Consider the following 17,102-nt stretch of genomic DNA (forward strand, 5'->3'; position numbering starts at 1 on the left):
ATATTTATCCCAAAAATAAAAGGATCGCCATCTGAAATAATCCAGGAAGAGGACCAAATGAAGTCATTTTACATTGTAACTGAAACTACAAACTAAATATTTCATAATACTCAAAAGCAAACTAAAATGCTCAAGGTTATAAATCCTGATCAGTTAATATGGGGTAGTTTTGGAGTAAAACTACAGGAAATTGAGGAAGAAAAAATATCCCAGCACTTTAATTTTAGGTTTTTATACAGCCCTTTTCAACAGTTATTTACATGTACAGTGTATTTGAGAGTATGCAAGAAGTGGAAAAACACAAAAGGAAAGGAATAGAAGGTCAACACCGGTGAGTGATTAAATGAATTCGTTTAAAATGCCATTAAATAATAAATTATGCTACATTATCTTTGTAGGAGCAGATATTGATAATAGACACAGTATTTCTCCTCTGGAATGGTAGTACAGCGATTGCACATTAAGGTGAAAAAAGGTTCTGGACGGGGGATATTATTGGATATGTAAGAAGAAACTCCCTCATCCAGCTAACACACGTAAAAATATGCACGACAATTGATATAAAGCTCCTCTTTAAAGACAAATGGGAATGCATCACAGCAGAAATTGCACCGTGCTCCATTTTTGTGCAGAAAAAGAAAAGGACGGCGTTCAAACAGAAAGCTAAATCTTTCCAGATATGTGCTTATCTTTGTAGTGAGTTTCCAAGAGATTAAAAGCCTTCGCAAATCTTCCGCCTCAGCAACATTTTCTCACTGTATCCGCTAACTTGAACAGTCATTCTTTCCCCATTTGTTTGGTTTGGTTCCGTCCTTGCTCTTCAAAATAATGCAAATTTAAGAAAAATCTGACGTTTCGCAGCAAAGTCTTAATCTTGCTGCCAAAAATGAGCTCACTGATTGTCTGAATTTGCCTGAAGCGCAAAGCTGAACGACAATCCAGTCACACCAACTGAGATTTTCCCTCCTTCCTGTCCTTTGCTAATCAAACAAACACGAGGCCGCGGGCTAGCGTGAGCTGCTCCCAGATTCAGTCGCTGATGGATTCAGACTCTGCTGGCTGAGAAAACATTTAAAAACTAAAAATCAAGACATAATTCCAAACCGCTCCACCATAAAGTGACCCTTTTACAACCTCATCTAAAGGCACATGAAGAACGTCGCTGCCTAAAACGACCCCTTGACTGCTCATCAAACACCCAAATCTAACCAGAGCAACAGTTTAAACAGTAACAACAGCTCCCTGCATCCACCTACAGATCCTGGATCAAAGGTTAGATCTGGTAAAGTGCAAAGTTCATGTGTGGTTTTCGTCCATGGAGCCAGACGGAATCATTGGGTGGCTCGTGTGTGGGCTTCCTCCGACAGGTTCGGTTTCACAGGTACCCGCCCATGCACAGCAGCAGCAGCACGTGCACAGTGAGCAGGTAGAGGGAGAGCAGCAGCGGCGTGCGCTGGCGGGAGCAGAAGGTCACTCGCAGCATCCGCATCCACCCCGGGCTGCCGCGTCGGGACTGTGGGGGGGGGAGAGGGAGAGAGAGAGAGAGAAGGGCGGCGAGGTTAGAGGCAACCCGCGTTATCGTGGTTATTACGGCGACAAACGCGGCTCCCCGGCGCAGCCTTACTCGGGTGACGGCTCCGTCCGACGGCTCGATGAAAACGGCAGTTTCGGAGTGATCGTCCTCTTGTGCCGAGCGCCATTGAGCCTGGCTCTGACTGCTAACCCTAAGAACAAACGCACGTCAGCCGAACCAGCAACGCTCAAAACAAATCTGAAGCGGCTTTGATCTTTTATAGTCGGCACCGTTTGAGTCGGTCCTGCGTCGCCATTAGCTGCTCCTCTGCCACCGACCGTTGCTGCATCTCCTCCTCCAGCCTGACACGGAAGAGAAAAGAGGGGAATTTTCAAACATTCCTTCTGTTGCTGGTTTTTAATTTCCCACGTGTGCGGAACCTTCTCTGCAACGCTTTGATCTCAGCTTGGTGGGCGTGGCCCTCTAACTGGCTCCGCTGCTGCGGGGCTCCGGGAGCAGTGTCCGCCTCCTCGGCACCCTGAAGGAACCCCAGAGCGGAGGGAACTCCGGTCAGTGCTGCCTCATGTCAGGCGGATTGTGAGGGCTTCCACACCCACCTCTCTCTGGTAGTGCTCCTGCTGAGGCTTGGGCTCGTGGCTGCGGGCCTCCTCCAGCAGGGCAGTGAGCGTCCTCAGCTGCTGGTCCCTGTCTGAGAGCGTGGCGAGCGTCTGCTGCTTCAGCTGCTCTGCTTGAGCCATCCAGTCGATGCGTTCCAGCCTGACACACAGGAAAGCCTCAGTGTGGCGTCTCCCTCGCCCTGAAACAAACGGCGGCGGAAGCGGGCGCCTCACCTGAGCGCTTCGATCTCCTGCCGGCCCGTTTCCACCACGTTCTCCAGCTGCGTTATGACGGCCAGCATGTCTCCGTTCTTCGTTTTCTCCTCCAAGAGCTGCTGGTTGACCTTGATGAGCTCGCCGGCGCCCAGCCGGGCCAGCTCCGACTTCTGCCCGTTCAGTTCGGACAGCTGCGCCTGGATCTGTTCCAGCTGCAGACGCAGAAACGAGAGCGTGAGGACCGAGACCACGGCGCGCCCGAGGATTCCGCTGCTACTCACCAGCCTCTCCCTGTCGTTCTGCAGGGCCTGGAGAGCGTTCTTCAGCCCCCACACTTCTCCGGCGGCGCCCGCAGGGCCGCTCGGCGCCGCGTGGCCCCCCGCCTTGCTCAGCTCCCCCACCTTCAGGCTCAGCTCCTGGACCCTGTCCACGGCCTGATCCCTGCTGTCCTGGAGCGACGCCATGGCCTTGGTTAAGGACTCGTTCTGCGTTCTGAGCCGCGCCGCCGCCTCTTTCTCCTCCATCAGCTTCTGCTCCACGGCCAGCAGGTCTCTGGCCAGCTCCGCCACCCTTTCCTGAGCGGTCTCTGACTCGGTCCGCATCACGCCGCCCTCCCACTGCAGGTGAGCCAGCTCTTTGCTCTTGCTCTCATGCTCTTTCCTCTCCATCCGGACGGTCTCCTCCAGAGCTTCCACTTGGGCCCGAGCTGCCTGCAGCTGTTCCCTGAGCTTCTCCACTTCGGCGCCGGGAGCATAAACCACCTCTGCGGCCCGGCTGAGGCTCTCCCGCTCCACTCTGTCCGCCCCCACTTCCGCCTCCCTCGCATTGCTCGCGACCGCCAACTGACGTTCCAACTGCTGGCGCTCCTTTTCCAAGGAGCTAATGCGCTCGCGCTGCGCCGCCAGCTGCTGTTTGTGCTGCGAGTCCTTCATGCTCAGCACTTGCTTGAGCTGGTCCCGGTAGCCGTGGAGCTCAGCGGACAGCTTGGCCTTTTCAGCGTAAAGGTCGTCCGTCTGGATCAACAGGGAACGCAACTGTTCTTTTAGACCGTTGTTCTCCCCTGCTGCCTCCTGGATGAGAGAATCCTTCTCCACCATCACCTGAAAGTGATAAATAAAGTCTCCATTTAGGATCATCTACCTCATTAACCTCTGGTGTTTGAGGGCTAAGCCTACCTGTAGGTGCTTCTCCTCCAGCTGCTTGTACGTGTTGAGGACCCGGTCTCTGTCATCCTGTAAGGAGCCCATGGCCTTCATGAAAGAGTCCAGTCTAGCTTTCCTGTTGTTGCTCTCTTCCTCTGACTTTCTCATTTTTTCTTCCAGGTCCCGCAGCTCCCTTCGTCTCTGCTCCAGCTCCTCCTCGGCTCCCTGCGCCCTGCTGACGGCCTCTTTCCTGGCCTCCTCTGCAGCCTCAGCGACTGCCTGCTCCTTCTCCCCCAGCATCTCCACTTCTCTCCGTTCCTTCTCGTGCAGCTCGGTCTGCAGACTCTCAGCGAAGGCTTTGGAGGAGCGCAGATCCGTTTCCAGCTGCTCGACGTTCAGACACAGCCTCCTCTCCTCTGCCTCCCTCTCTCTCAGTTCAGCCCTGGCCCGGTCCGCTTCGCCCTGCAGGCGACCGACAGCTTCCTCCAGAGCTCTGATCCTCTGGAGGAGACTCTCAGCCTCCTTTTCAAGAGAGTGGGCTGCGTTCTGCGCGGACAGCAGCTCAGCTGTTGTTTCCTTAAGTTTTCCCTTTTCCTCCTTTAGGGCAGCCTCGCTCTCAGCGACTCTGTGTCTCTCTTCCTCCAGAAAGTTCTGTAGCTCTCTCTCGGACTTCTCCAACCTGAAAGACAAAGAGTTGTTTTACCTTTAAGCATACAGAACATTCAAACCTAACGAAGGGCGTTACCTGTCCACCCAAAGCTGGAGTTCTTCCTTCCGTGCAGATTCCTTCTGGAGCTGCTCTGTCAGCTCTTTGGCTCGCGCCTCAGCCTCTCGAACTTCGGCCTCTTTTCCCTGCAGAGCATCGTTAAAGCGCGCCTCCCATTGTCGGGCCTCGTCCAGAACTCTGTCGCGGTCATCCTGCAGTGAGGACATGGAGCGCGAGAAGGCAGCTAACCGGGCCAGAGACTCTTCCAGACGGGCCTGACTCTCCTGAGCGCGGGCCTCCGCTCGCCGTGCGCTCTCTCTGGCCTCCTGAGTGGCTTCCTCTTCCTTCTCCCTTTCACTGTAGACATCCTCCAGCCTCAGCTCCATCTGCTTGAGTTCAGCTCCCAGCCTGAACCTGACAGAGTCAATGGTTTGTTCTGCCTCCGCCTTTAACGTGGCCTCTCTCTGCTGGGCACCCTCTTCAACGGTGGCTTTCTCAGCTAAAGCCTCCTTCATCGCTCTCTGGGCCTCAGCAAGCTGGGACCGGCAGCCAACGAGCTCTGCCTCAGTCCTTTTCAGCTCTTCTGCAGTTTTGGAAGTCTCCATTGTGGACTCTTCTAGCTTCTTGTGGAGCTCACTGTGACCAAGCTGGACGGCTTTCACCTCTCTACCCAGTTCGCTGATCCTCTCCTGGTACCGGATGCTGTCCTTCTGCAGCTGCCGGACCTCCAGCTGCTTCTCCCTCAGCAGCTCCTCCAGCTGCCGCGCTCGGCTCTGGCTGCCTTCTTTGACCCTTTGGGCGGACCGGAGCTGCTGCTCCAGCTCCCTCTGCCTCCCCGACTCGGCTTCGGCCTCGGCTCGCTCTCTCTGGGCTTGCCTCATGTCCTCCTCTAACCTGGCAGCTCTGTCACTCTGGCACTGAGCCTGGGCGTCCAGCTCGGCCCGCTCCCTCTCCAGCCTCTCCACCTCCCTCTGCAGCTGGGCGAGGTGTTCCCGGTTGTCCGCTGCTTCCTGCTGGTACCCGGCGATGCTGCCGTTGAGCTGGGCCAGCTGGTTCATCAGACGCTCCTCCAGGTTATCCTTCTCAGTTTCCAGGTTTTGGAGGAGCTCCTTGAACTGGATTTCCCTCCTGGAACCTTCTTCAATCAGGCTCTTTTCTCTCTCTTCAGTTTCCTGGAGGGACTTCTCCAGAGACGCCGAGAGGGTCTCTTTCTCTTTGCTGTCCTGAAGATCTTTCTCCAGAGAGGAAAGCTGAGATTCAAGCTCCGCCTTCTGCTGCTGCCACAGCTCTCTTTCTGCCTCCATCCCTCTCATTTTCTCCACTAAAACACTTTCAGCCGTTTCTGCTTCTTTGATTTCCTCGCTAGGGTTCAAATATATTTCTTTTGCTCGCGTCTGCTCAGCTGCTTCCTCTATGGGAAAAGCCTTCTCTTTCTCCTCATTCTGGCTCTCCACAAGCTCCTTTCTGGTCATGAAGGAGTCTGACTGCTGTGCAGTGACAACCTCCTCAACAACAGCTGCAGAGCCAAGTACAGTTTTAGCTTCTTCTGCTTGAGCAAGTTTTTCCCTCAACTCTTCAATCTCCTGCTCTAAAGAGGTCCTTTCTGCAGTTCTGACCTCCTGCTCAGCTTTCGTGGCCTCCAGCTCAGCTTTCGTGGCCTCCAGCTCAGCTTTAAGCTCCTCGGTCACATCCTTGAGAGCCTTCTCCTCTCGGCTTGTTCTGGGCTTCTCCTGCATCTCTCTCAGTCTCTCGTTCTCCTCCTCCAATTCCAGGATTTTCTGTTGTTTGGTTTTGGCAAACTTCCTCATTTTGTCCTTCACTACCTCCACCTCTTTCTGCGCCTCCTCGGCTTGTCTTTCGGCCTCTTGCCTGCCGGCTTCGTGTGTCCTCACCTTGGCGGTGAGCTCCTGTCTCTCCTGCCGGGCAGCTTCCAGGACCTTCCTCACCCTCTCCGCCTCGTCGCTCACGTTCTCGTACGACTTGAGCAGTGTCTCGTACTCGTCCTTCATCCCCCTGACTTTGTCCTCCCATTCTCCAGACACTCTGGCAGCCTCCTCTTTGGCGAGCTCCACCTCTCTCTTGAAGTCATCTTTCTCGTTCAGGATTCCCTCCATGACCAGTTTCAGGCTCTCGCAGGACGAACCGAGGCTTTGGTTTTCCAGTAAGGCTCGGTCGACCTCCTCAATCAGCTGAGCCTTCTCCTCTCTGAGTTTCTCCATCTCCCCTTCTGCTGCCTGCAGTTTCTCCTGCAGTTCAGCGACACGCGCCTCCGTTGAAGCGAGCTGTTCTTTCTGGGTTTTGTTGCCCTTTAGCGCCTCCTTGCGAGAGATCAGCGCAGCCTGGAGCTTGCGCTGAAGCTGCTGAATCTTTGCCTCGCTGTCTCTTTCCTCCTCTTGCTTCTGTGGAACCTCCACCTCCAACCTCTGGGTTTTTTCTTGCTCGGCCTGTAGTTCCTCCTGCAAAGACAGAATTAGCCGATCCTTCTGAGAGACCGCGTCCTGCGTTGACTGGATGAGAGAGTTCTGTTGGTGCAGCTGCTCACTCAACTCGTGGATTTCATGGTTCTTACTCTCCAGGAACTGCTTGAAGCTCTCCACTTCGGCCTGAAGGTTTGCCATGGAGACCTCAGCATCTGCAGATGCTGCTCTGGCAGCATCGTCCATCTCTGCTTTGAGGGTCTCGGCATAAAGCTGCGCCTGGTGATGCTTTTCTCTAAGCTCCCTCATTTCCTCCAAGAGTGAGTCGATTTGGTTTTCCTTCTCTTGGAGGGATTGGAGCTCCTTACCCACATGCATCAGTTCAGCTTCTTTCAAAGACAAGCTAGTTTGGGTTTCCTGCAGCTGCTTTTCCAGCTCTTCATTCGCCAATCTCACATCCTCAATCTCTCTCCTGAGCACCTTCAGAGATTCCTCTACTTCTGTGGCGTGAACATCCGACTGTTCTGCAGGACACTCCGATGGATCACTGGACTGCGGCTGAGCTGAATCCGTCTCGGGTTCAGCAAAGTCCACCCAGTCTTCCTGGACCCAATCACTGACTGTTTGGGTTTCCACTTTTTCAATCATTTGCTTGGGCTCTTGTTGGGACACTTCTTCGCTTTTGCTGCTGGCTTTTTCCTCCAGGTCCCTCAGCTTAGTCCGGAGAGCCTCTCTTTCATCATTCTGCACCTCCAATCGTTCCATCAGTTCTTTGTATTCTTCTTTCTGCTGCTTCAGCTGCTCGCGGTGGTGCCTGTCTTTTTCTTTGGCCTTGCGGATGGTTTCCTTGCGAGATTCTTGCACCTCCTGCACCTTCTTCTGAAGAGACTCGCATTCGGTCTCCAGAGAACTCACCTGGGACTGCAGCAGAGTGGTCTCAGAAGATCTGTTGGCGTTTTCAGCCTCTTCACCGAGCTTTCCACTTAGAGCAAGACTCTCAATGAGAGCTTGGTCCTGCTGGCTTATTTTCTCCTTCAGAGTCTCCACTTCCTCATCTTTGCACCTCAAAGCTTCCTCCAGCTCCATGAGTTTGGCTTCCATTTCTTGGATCTGGGATCCTTTAGGTTGCTCAACGTTTAGAATGTCCTCGGGGGTATCCTCTGGGGCCAATTTAGCTTCCTCCCTTTTCTTTGCTTCTGTTTCCAGATCAGCGACCTTCTTCATGAGCTCCTTGCGTTGCACCAGTGCAGCCTGTAACTTCTTCTTCATGTTGGTCAGCTGAAGTTCAAGCGCTCCTTTCTCCTGACGCAAACCTTCAAGTTCTTCCTCTTGCGGCGCACCCAAGTCTTCACCACTTCCTTTCTTATCCTTGACCTTCTCCAGGTCCTCTATCTGCTCCTTCAGTTTGCTGACCTCACAGTCTATCTGAAACTTCTCTTCTTCAGCTTGGAGGAGTTTAGAAGACATGCTTTCGTTCAGCATCGTCACCTCCTGCTCTTTTTGGCTGAGGAGGAACTGCAGCGTGCTGATTTCAGAGTCTTTCAGGGACAGAGCATCATTTTTGAGTTCTGAACTTTGAGAATATTCCAACATACTATTTTCCATATCCTGAACCCTCTTTTCAAGCACAGAGGAGACAAGTTCCCTGTCCTCCAGCTGAACACTCAACATCTTCACATGCATCTCCTTCTCAGAGAAGGCTTGGTTGACCATTTCCAAGTCAGCCTGCATGTTCTGGATCTTCTCCTCTTTGGCTTTGACTGTAGCGTTTAGAATGTCTATTTGCTCTTCCAGAAGCTGCATTTCCACATTGTGCTTCTTCACAGCCGAGATGTTTTGGTGGGAGAGCTTTTCCAGCTGTTCTCGGGCCAACTTGAGCTCCTCTGCTAAACTGCTAGCCTGAATCTCTGAGTCCTCCTTTGCAACAGTGAGGGCTTCTGCATCTTCCTGCAGCATCTTTATTTTCTCAGCGGACTCTGCTGCAGCTTCTCTTAGCCTCTGAACCTCGACCAGAAGGTCACTGTACCTCTTCTGAAGTTCTTCTGCTAAGGCCTGAGCGAAAGCCTGGCCAGAGGAGATGTTATCATCCGAGCTGGACGAATTCTGCTGAGTTACGTAAACTTGCACCGTCTCTCTGATGGCGACAGAGGAAGACTCGACCTGAACTGTGGACGATTCCACCTCCACGCTGCTCGCCTCCCACGAGCGCTGCAGCTGCAGCTGACCAAATTCCTGCAGCATCGGCGGCCACTCCTGACCTCCATCTTGATTCACAGCTTCCAGGAGGGTCCAACTGCTGTGAGCCACCTCAGAATCACTGCTGGTGATCATTTCATCTGAAGACGTCCCTTTGGATTCTTCTGGGGACTCCGACTGGTGAACAATGAGCTCGGGACTACTCCCATTATCAGCAGACAGGGACAGAACTGTGGTGTCCTCAGCCACCAGGGTTGTTTCCTCATCTTGCGTGTCGTCCATTAAATCAGGGGTGGCGTGAGAGGTGTCATGGAGGGGCGCACCTGCATCAGGACCCTGATCCGGCATCTGGTGGTCGTCTCCGCATGGAGCGACAGAACCGGGGTCTTCCTTAGCCTGGCTGATGGAGTCCCGCAAGGCAACCAGCTCACTGTCTTTTTCCAGCAGCTGCTGTTCCAGCTGCATTATGAGTGCTGTAAAAGTGAATAAATAAGAAAATATTCATAAAGGTATCAAATTTAAGGTAGCTGAGTCTGATAAACATGAGCATCATCACGAATTTTTATCTTACAGGTGGACTATAACTGATTTTAATGACAATAATAGATATGTAGGAATTAAATGATAGAATGAATGCACAAAATGTCTGGGTATTATAGGAGAGAAAATATATATAGCTTATTTTCTACCTTGTTTAGATTCAGATGAATCCAGTTCTGATGGTAGATGAACTTTCTCAGATATCTGAAAAAAAAAGATGAAAAGGATCCAAGGAAAGATGTAAGACGGATGTATTAAGTCCTCTGTTAAATAATGAGCATGGCTGCTGGTGTGGGTGAAGGTTGGGTAGGACAGACAGTCAGACAGACAGAGCTTCAGCCTTGATCGGTCCAGACAGGATTAGACTCCCATCCCCACATGGTAATACTTCACTGTATTACATACGGTATGTCTGACCCACTGTCCCGCCTCAGACTGACTTATCATCTGGCCAGACACCCTCTGTGTCTCTGGACCAGCTCAGGACAAAGACCAGTCTAAAATCATAACTGGGTCATCTGTCTTTGTAGGCAGAGCTGTTTCAGAACTCTTCCTATAATTCATGTTGTATTGAGCCGAGTCTCCCGTGTTTGAACAGATGCAACTTTACGGACACACAGTCGTTTAAATAAAAACTGTACAGAGGAAAGTGTCGCAAAAGCGTACTCTAGATTTGTTGGTATAAGCTTGCAGACCTCAGGTTGAGTAAAACCAGGTTTCAATTAGCATTAACTTTGTTTGTGAACAGGTTCCACATTTTATAATTTACATATTAAAGTCAAATTAAGAATAAACTATTTCATTAATGGAAATATGCTTGACACGCCTGAGATATTCAGGAACAAGGTAACTCCAACATTTAGAACTATTTCACTCATTCATTCCCATGTTTACAGGTGGACAGGACTGACCGACATGATTTGCTGCTCCAGCTCTTCAACCCTGGCTGCGGTTTCCTGCTGTTCCGTAATTTTGTTGTCGAGTTGCTCTGAAAAGTCAAAGTGTCTTATCAGTAAAGAACAGAGGCTGTTGTCAACATGCCGAGCTCCTGAGATGGAACATCATTACTGACCCTGTAGGTCTTCCACGGTGCGTGTGAGCTCATCGCAGCGTCTCTGACCCTCGCTGCGTTCATCTTTCAGCCCCGTGAGTTGTGTTGCCACCGACTGCACGGTGAACAGGAAGAGGGAGAGGTCAGCGGGGTCATCTGTTGGTGCCACATCCTCTGCAGCCAGAGACTGAAGACGCCTCCACACTTCCGCCAGGATCTCCTCATTCTCCTGGGCGGCTTCTCTCTGTGAAGCCAGCTCCTGCTCCAGTTTCTCCACCTCCAACTTCTCCCTCTCAGTGGCACCCTGACAGGCACGATCGAATGCATCTCTCAGTGACGCCAGCTCATTTTCAAGCCGAACTATTTCCGCTCCGTCCCTCTCCGAGGCCTCCTGGCTCGCCAGCTTGGCACCTCTCATCTGAACCACTTCGCTCTCCAATCTGGCAACTTCCAGCTTCTCCTTCTCCAGAGCTTCCTGACTGACACGCTCTGCCTCTCTCAAGGAGGCCAGCTCGCTCTCCTGTGCCACCACCTCCGCGCTCTGCCTTTCCAAAGCCTCCATACTGGATCGGAGCGCAGCCATTTCTGCCTCGGCTCTGCTGGACTCTTTGACCCACTCCTGCTTCTCCTCCTCCCTCTGCTTGAGGGCCTCGGCCAGCTCCTGCTCCATCTGTCGGAACTGAGCCGTCAAGATCTGCGCAGAAAGAGAGTGAGACAGAGAGGAGGATGTGAGTAGGTGCATCCTGTATCACTCAGCCAAACGACGCATAATAATGACGTCCCAACAAGAAAAGGGCGTGCTTGTTTGATCAGTGTTCTTTTTGGTCGTGTTAAATCAGTAGTCTAAATTCTGAGACCAGGTAAAGTAGTCACAACGTCCAAAACACGTGGGTATCGACCTGTTTCTGCTGGTCGGCACTGCTCACTTCCTGCTGCAACATTTCCACCACCTGAGAGCGAGAGTTCAAGGCCTCCTCGAGCTCCTCACAACGCCTCTGTGCTTCTTGCAGGGCCTTCAGCAGGGGACAAGTATCAACTATTGTGGCTTTTGTGTGGATCACTTATAAACGAACAAACCACAAGTTATTTAAACTTAATCCTGATCATTCCTGAATCTCGTACCTGCTGAAGTCCAACATCAACCTGGGACTGTGACGTGGCCCGCAGCAGCTCTTCTTCGTGTGTCTGGACCTGCTCCTGAAAACGCACGTCCTTCTCACACACAACAGCCTGCAGCTTCTGTAGCTAAGACCCAGAACATACAACAACTTATCCACTTACAGCTGCTGTATAATTCACTGTATGACTCATGAATTAAACATGCATATGTTACTTGTTCTGCATGGGCAGCCTCCTTCTCTTGGAGGAGCTGTTCGGTGGTCTGGAGCCGCTCCTGCAGCTCTCTGCACTTCGCTTCCTCCTCACTTAGCTTGTTCTTAAATTCTTGGAGTTCTTCTTCAGCTGCAGAACCAACTCCTGAGAAGGAGGTGTCGGGACTCTGCTGCAGATCCGAAGAAGAAGAAGGTTTGTGGTTGCGGAGTTGAAAGTCAATATTAAGGACAACAAGAGGATAATAATAGGTTGCACTCACTGTTGGGCCACTGCCTTTCAGATCAGTAATCTGTTTGTTGAGTGACGCCATCTTGGCTTTGGCCTGCAGTTTGAGTTTGGTGAAGCGAGCTTCAAAGTCCTCTTTCTCATGCTGTTGACAGGAGGCGGAATAAGAAACACTCCCAGGAGCGTTGACCCTGCTCAGTTCCGGATATTTACCTTGAACTGCGCATCTTTGTTTGTCAGTTCTGTGTCCTTCTGCGCGAGCTGGGTGTCTTTGTCCCGAATGAGCTCCTTCAGCTGGACAACCAGCTGTTCCAGGTGTGCCAGCCTCTCCATGACCTCCTCAGGTGCATCTGGCTCAGCTGGAGCTTCACCCTCATTAGCAGGGAGCTGAGGCACCAGCTCGCCCTGGTAAAATAAACAGACGAGGCAAACAGTCACAATCTGCGCAACTTAACTTTATCAATATTAATCCAGTGCCTTTGAACCCTGCATTCCTTTTACATACATCCTGAAAAGCATAACACATTTCTTATCTTTGTATGCGTTATGCGAATGAAAGGTTAAAAATAGGTGCATTATTCAAACTTCAGGAGTTCAAAAATAAACTTTCTTGAACAAAAGTGTGTTTTTAAAGCCGGGGCCGGTTGCTGTCTCACCTGTGCTTCTCCATCTGGGCCCTCCTCCCCAGAGAGCTCCTGGAGGACCGTGGCCAGACGGCTGAACATAAAGACGGCACTGTGAGGAAGCGCAGACCAGCTTTGAAGCTTCAGCTCACTCGCAGATGTAACGTCTACAAGAGACAGAAAATTATTCACACTCTGCAGATAAAACGCTGGAAATGAGGCAATGTTCCGCCTTCAGCTGTGTACACTGTCTGCAGCAGCCTCCAGCCACATCTTAGAGCCTACATTTATTCTACTCATTGATACAGCAAATAATTCAACTTTTGTGTTATCTGTAATACACAAGCAACAGTTGTGTGTTCTGCCTGATGCCAAATGTCCTGTGAAGGGGTAAATATGCATTACTTACCCTAGTGGCTAATATTTGCATGTATGATGTCACGCAACAAACTGACAACACAGAATGATTATCAGGTTTTGACAACAATGTAAACGATTTGGAGGACAAATTCAACTTAAAAGGAGCAGTTCATGACTAATTTATGACGAACGTGAGTGTCTTTCTTTCACTGAGAACCAACCAGAATCATCCATCAATGACGTGAGAACGTTTCCGCCTGGAAAGTAAACACGCCAACAAGCCTGCATAAATAGACCGAACGAGTGTGTTCGTGATTCGGAGATCCGAATCTGAACTGAGTGGCGCCGGAAATGCCCGAACACACCGAACCGTCCACTGCGGCTGCGTCGCTTTTGTCGCGAACAGATTACAGCTCCTTATCGCCACAATAGCGAGCAAATAAGTCATCCTCGGTGAAGTGATGTCTTTGCAAAGATGGAAGGCACCTGTTCAGAAGCATTATAAGCAGCGTGAGCGGAACACTGCTGAAACACCCAGTCTTTACCCCGACTGCAGTTTCTGGGATAGTTAGCAAGTTAGCAAGCTAACACCGATTACTCGTAAACACGAACAGCACCATTAAAACCCGCTTTTGTTGACTAGAACAGTGATGTGCGCTAGAGCGCAGGTACAGATCGCAGTGGGCTTGGTGTTGATTTAAAAGGAAGGACATTAGTCTCACCTGTAGGAGGCTTTTTTAGGTGAATGGGTCTGCTTTTTATTTGCTATATTTCCTCGGATGGATATGAGAACACAGCCACATCACCAAACACTCCCGGAAACAAAACTTACTTTGCTCTGATTGGTCAGTGACGAGTCGCGTCAGTAAGGGACCGTCTGCGTGTTCCCACACACCCACCTCAGTAAAAGAAGATCAATTTAACCTGTATTAAATTGCCGACCACCCAATTGTTGTCGGCGAACGTACAATAAATCACACCCGCCATTAAAGTTATAAAAATGTCTTTTAAAATCTATATGGTTTTTATTTTTAATTTTCGTGTTATGATTGAAAAACACATTGTGCTTACGTTCTGGGGAAGGTTTTGTATAAATAAACTTTACCTGTAAAAGCAGATTGCTTTTACGTTTTACCCACAATCCTGTGCGCATTGTGTAAGAGGTTAAGGTGTGTCACATTTTTAAACTAAAGGACAGATTACAGTAACATTCCAAAGGTTTTAAAAAGAAAGGTCACAATATTTGCATGGAAAATATCACCTTAGATGTGACAAAATGCATTCAATTAAATAAAAATGAATAGGGTCACATCAACAACCTTTCATTAGTAAACGTTTTTCGCTGATTTCAATGTGGGATCACGAGCAGCATAATTATTGATGGCTGAGTCGTGTCACTTAATTTTCCTTTGACAGCCTTTTAAAGGCATGGCAGCAGTTTTTTCAAAGCTGCTGCTCGCCTGATACCTGAGTGTGTGCTGAGCCATGTGGAGCGCGGTTTTGACACATGACCGTCATGGATGTCCTGCCTCGCCACGTGAAGGGAGGAAAGCTGCTCCTGTGCTCGTCAGCGTAAACATGGATATGAATCATTCCCCTGACCTTTAAACTGGGAGATTAAGCGGATTATCTGGATATTCACCTGGAATTGTATCCCGATTAGACCCAAGGAGGGCACAGCTGAGCGCCCCAGCCCAGCCCCAAAAAGAGACGGCTACAAAAGGCCCCCACCTCCATTATCCCTTGTCCCATTGTTGTGTGACTGTGAAGAGGGATCCCGTCCGCTTCACAGTAGACCAATTGGGTTGGGAGACATTGGAGAGGTGTAAAAAAAAAATAAAATAAAATGGGCAACTCATCGGGAAGCACCGTGGACGACCTGCAGGCCGTGGAGATGCACCTCTGGTACAAGAAGTTTATGACCGAGTGCCCGTCAGGTCAGCTCACCCTGCACGAGTTCAAGCAGTTCTTCGGGCTGAAAGGTCTGGACCTCGAGGCCAACGCCTACATCGAGCAGATGTTCCGCACGTTCGACATGAACAAGGTAAGAGTCGATTTTGAGCTGCTGTTTGTTAGAGATTTACACTTACATCCTTTTTCACCTTTCTTTTTTTCTTTAAAACAAATGGAAATTTGAATCCAGTTTTCAATTCAAGCCCAGTTGTTTTGTTTGTTTTTTAAAGTCTCATCTTTACTTTTTAACCAATATTTGAGGGGTTTTGAAAGCGCAACGTTTGAGCTCCTCTAGCAGAAAAGTGACATAAAAACAGCCGCTTAATCTCCAGACATTAAACTGAAGGGACGTTTTCCTGAGGCCACACTACACTGAAGCAGAACATTCCGACCGTCACAGGTTATCAGCGTCTCCAGGGTCGTCCCAGGACAGCTGTCTGCAAATCACCTATATCCCCCCTCCCCTCACAAAGGCCTCCCTGATGCACGATTGAAACTGGGAGATTATCTGAGACAATGCTTTGATGCAAAGACAGCTGCCTGTTCTCAGACTGGGCCTGGAGATAATCCTCAGTGTCTCAGTGTGCTGCACAATAATTCTGGCGTGTGTCTGGTTTAAGAGGACTTCCCGCTTCTGCAGGACGGCTACATAGACTTCATGGAGTACGTCGCCGCTCTCAGCCTGGTGATGCGAGGAAAGATGGAGCACAAACTGCGCTGGTACTTCAAACTCTACGACGTGGACGGAAACGGCTGCATCGATCGGCACGAGCTCCTCAACATCATAAAGGTGAGGCCGCAGCCCTTCTCCCAGCGTCCTCCCGGACGCGGCGGCGCACGCTGACGCTACCGTGCCTCCCCACAGGCCATCCGAGCCATCAACGGCAACGAAAACCACGAGACGACGGCTGAGGATTTCACCAACAGCGTGTTTGACAGGATTGACATCAACGGAGATGGTGAGTGTGTTCTGGCAGGGGGAGGAGGTTTGAGGGAAATCGATGGTGGGTGGACGGTTTATAGATGTATCGGCTGCAGCGCTGCCTTCCATCAGGAAACACAGCAAGAATACAAACTAGCGACGCCGTAGGTGGGAGCTGAGCATGCTAACAGGCCTTAAATCTCTCACAGGCTGCTAATGCAGCCCTTAAACAGTGATGCTGTTAGTGTCCTTAGAACACTAATATGCTGGTCTTTCCCACCCGACAGGCGAGCTCTCTCTGGAGGAGTTTGTGGCCGGCGCCCGCAGTGACGATGTCTTCATGGAGGTGATGATAAAGAGCCTCGACCTCACCCACATTGTGGCCATGATCCACAACAGGAGACACAGTGTTTAGGACCAGTGGGGCTCGCCATCATTAACCATTGAACCCGACAGATTTAGCAGATCACCGCGGGTGAAAAACCTCATTTATGGACTGAGATTTCTATTAAGATCCACCTCTTGTGCGCTGGAGACCTCGTGTGTGTGCGTGTGTGTGTGCGCGCGACGCATGTGCACTTTAAATTTGTCCGCTCTTGTCCTTGTTCAACGATGCTGAGCTCTCTCAAGGCCGGTCTGGCACATGGGATCATCTCTGGCACAATCCGGTGATGCCTTCAGGGACGAAGGGGCAAGAATGGAGCAGAATGACAAACGCGTGCGCGTCAGTGAGCGCACGTTGTTTTTTGGGTCGTTCCTCCGCATCAAATTACTCGACTCTGTTGACTCGCTCTCGCCCGTGGCCAAACAGGAGGGAGCTAGCACTCGGCAGCGCTCTCAACATCCACTTTAATTCGAGGCTGAAACACAGGAACCATCTAAATTAGATTAATCCCTGTTGTTGATCTTTTTTGTGTCTTGCCATTATTTTTATAAATACTTACACAAGTGGAAGCTAGAGGAAATGATGGATTTCTGTTTTGTAACATTTCAATAATAAGAATAAAACTCAGCAGTTTAATAAGGCTGTTGTGCATTTCTTCTGCCGTGTGCATACAAATAAAGGATTGGCAAACTGGAAAAGTCTGTTAAACTGCACCCGTGAGACTGATTCCCAAATGGACTTTGCAGGATTAAAAGGTTGAGGAGCTCCAGCTTCCTGTTTAAAGGTTAAAGGAGGATGACTCAACCAGAGTCCATTTTTAAAAAAAAAAAGGGATTTACTATATTTAGACTATTGCGCTCCATAAAAGCTGGTGAATGCTGGACATTTAAGTGTCTGTGGGCTA

At 50.3% G+C, this 17,102-nt stretch overlaps 2 protein-coding genes across 3 annotated transcripts; one reads left to right on the forward strand and one right to left on the reverse strand.

Annotated features, from left to right (window-relative positions):
• Nucleotides 1–216: 216 nt before the first annotated feature.
• Nucleotides 217–13,766, reverse strand: golgb1 (golgin B1). 2 transcript variants are annotated; one of them, XM_029825272.1, is made up of 19 exons: nucleotides 13,661–13,766; nucleotides 12,612–12,745; nucleotides 12,169–12,360; nucleotides 11,990–12,100; nucleotides 11,732–11,896; nucleotides 11,521–11,643; nucleotides 11,298–11,411; nucleotides 10,420–11,092; nucleotides 10,259–10,335; nucleotides 9,497–9,551; nucleotides 4,234–9,280; nucleotides 3,522–4,167; nucleotides 2,628–3,446; nucleotides 2,365–2,558; nucleotides 2,131–2,290; nucleotides 1,954–2,051; nucleotides 1,804–1,875; nucleotides 1,625–1,724; nucleotides 217–1,513 (listed from the first exon to the last, which is right to left on the reverse strand). In XM_029825272.1, exons 2-19 carry the CDS (start codon nucleotides 12,678–12,680, stop codon nucleotides 1,376–1,378), a joined length of 8,853 nt encoding a protein of 2,950 aa, XP_029681132.1. In that variant the 5' UTR covers nucleotides 12,681–12,745; nucleotides 13,661–13,766; the 3' UTR covers nucleotides 217–1,375. The 2 variants fall into 2 exon arrangements, with proteins under 2 accessions (XP_029681132.1, XP_011611575.2); XM_011613273.2 differs by having other exon boundaries at nucleotides 11,732–11,899.
• Nucleotides 13,767–14,784: 1,018 nt separating this feature from the next.
• guca1aa (guanylate cyclase activator 1Aa) lies at nucleotides 14,785–16,834 on the forward strand. The gene is given in 5 exon segments (NM_001032618.1): nucleotides 14,785–14,982; nucleotides 15,532–15,681; nucleotides 15,757–15,850; nucleotides 16,101–16,227; nucleotides 16,230–16,834. Coding segments are annotated over 4 exon segments (569 nt in total). The 3' UTR covers nucleotides 16,230–16,834.
• The last annotated feature ends 268 nt before the right edge of the window (nucleotides 16,835–17,102 follow it).

Source organism: Takifugu rubripes, chromosome 18 (genome assembly GCF_901000725.2).
Source record: "Takifugu rubripes chromosome 18, fTakRub1.2, whole genome shotgun sequence".
NCBI lineage: Eukaryota > Metazoa > Chordata > Actinopteri > Tetraodontiformes > Tetraodontidae > Takifugu > Takifugu rubripes.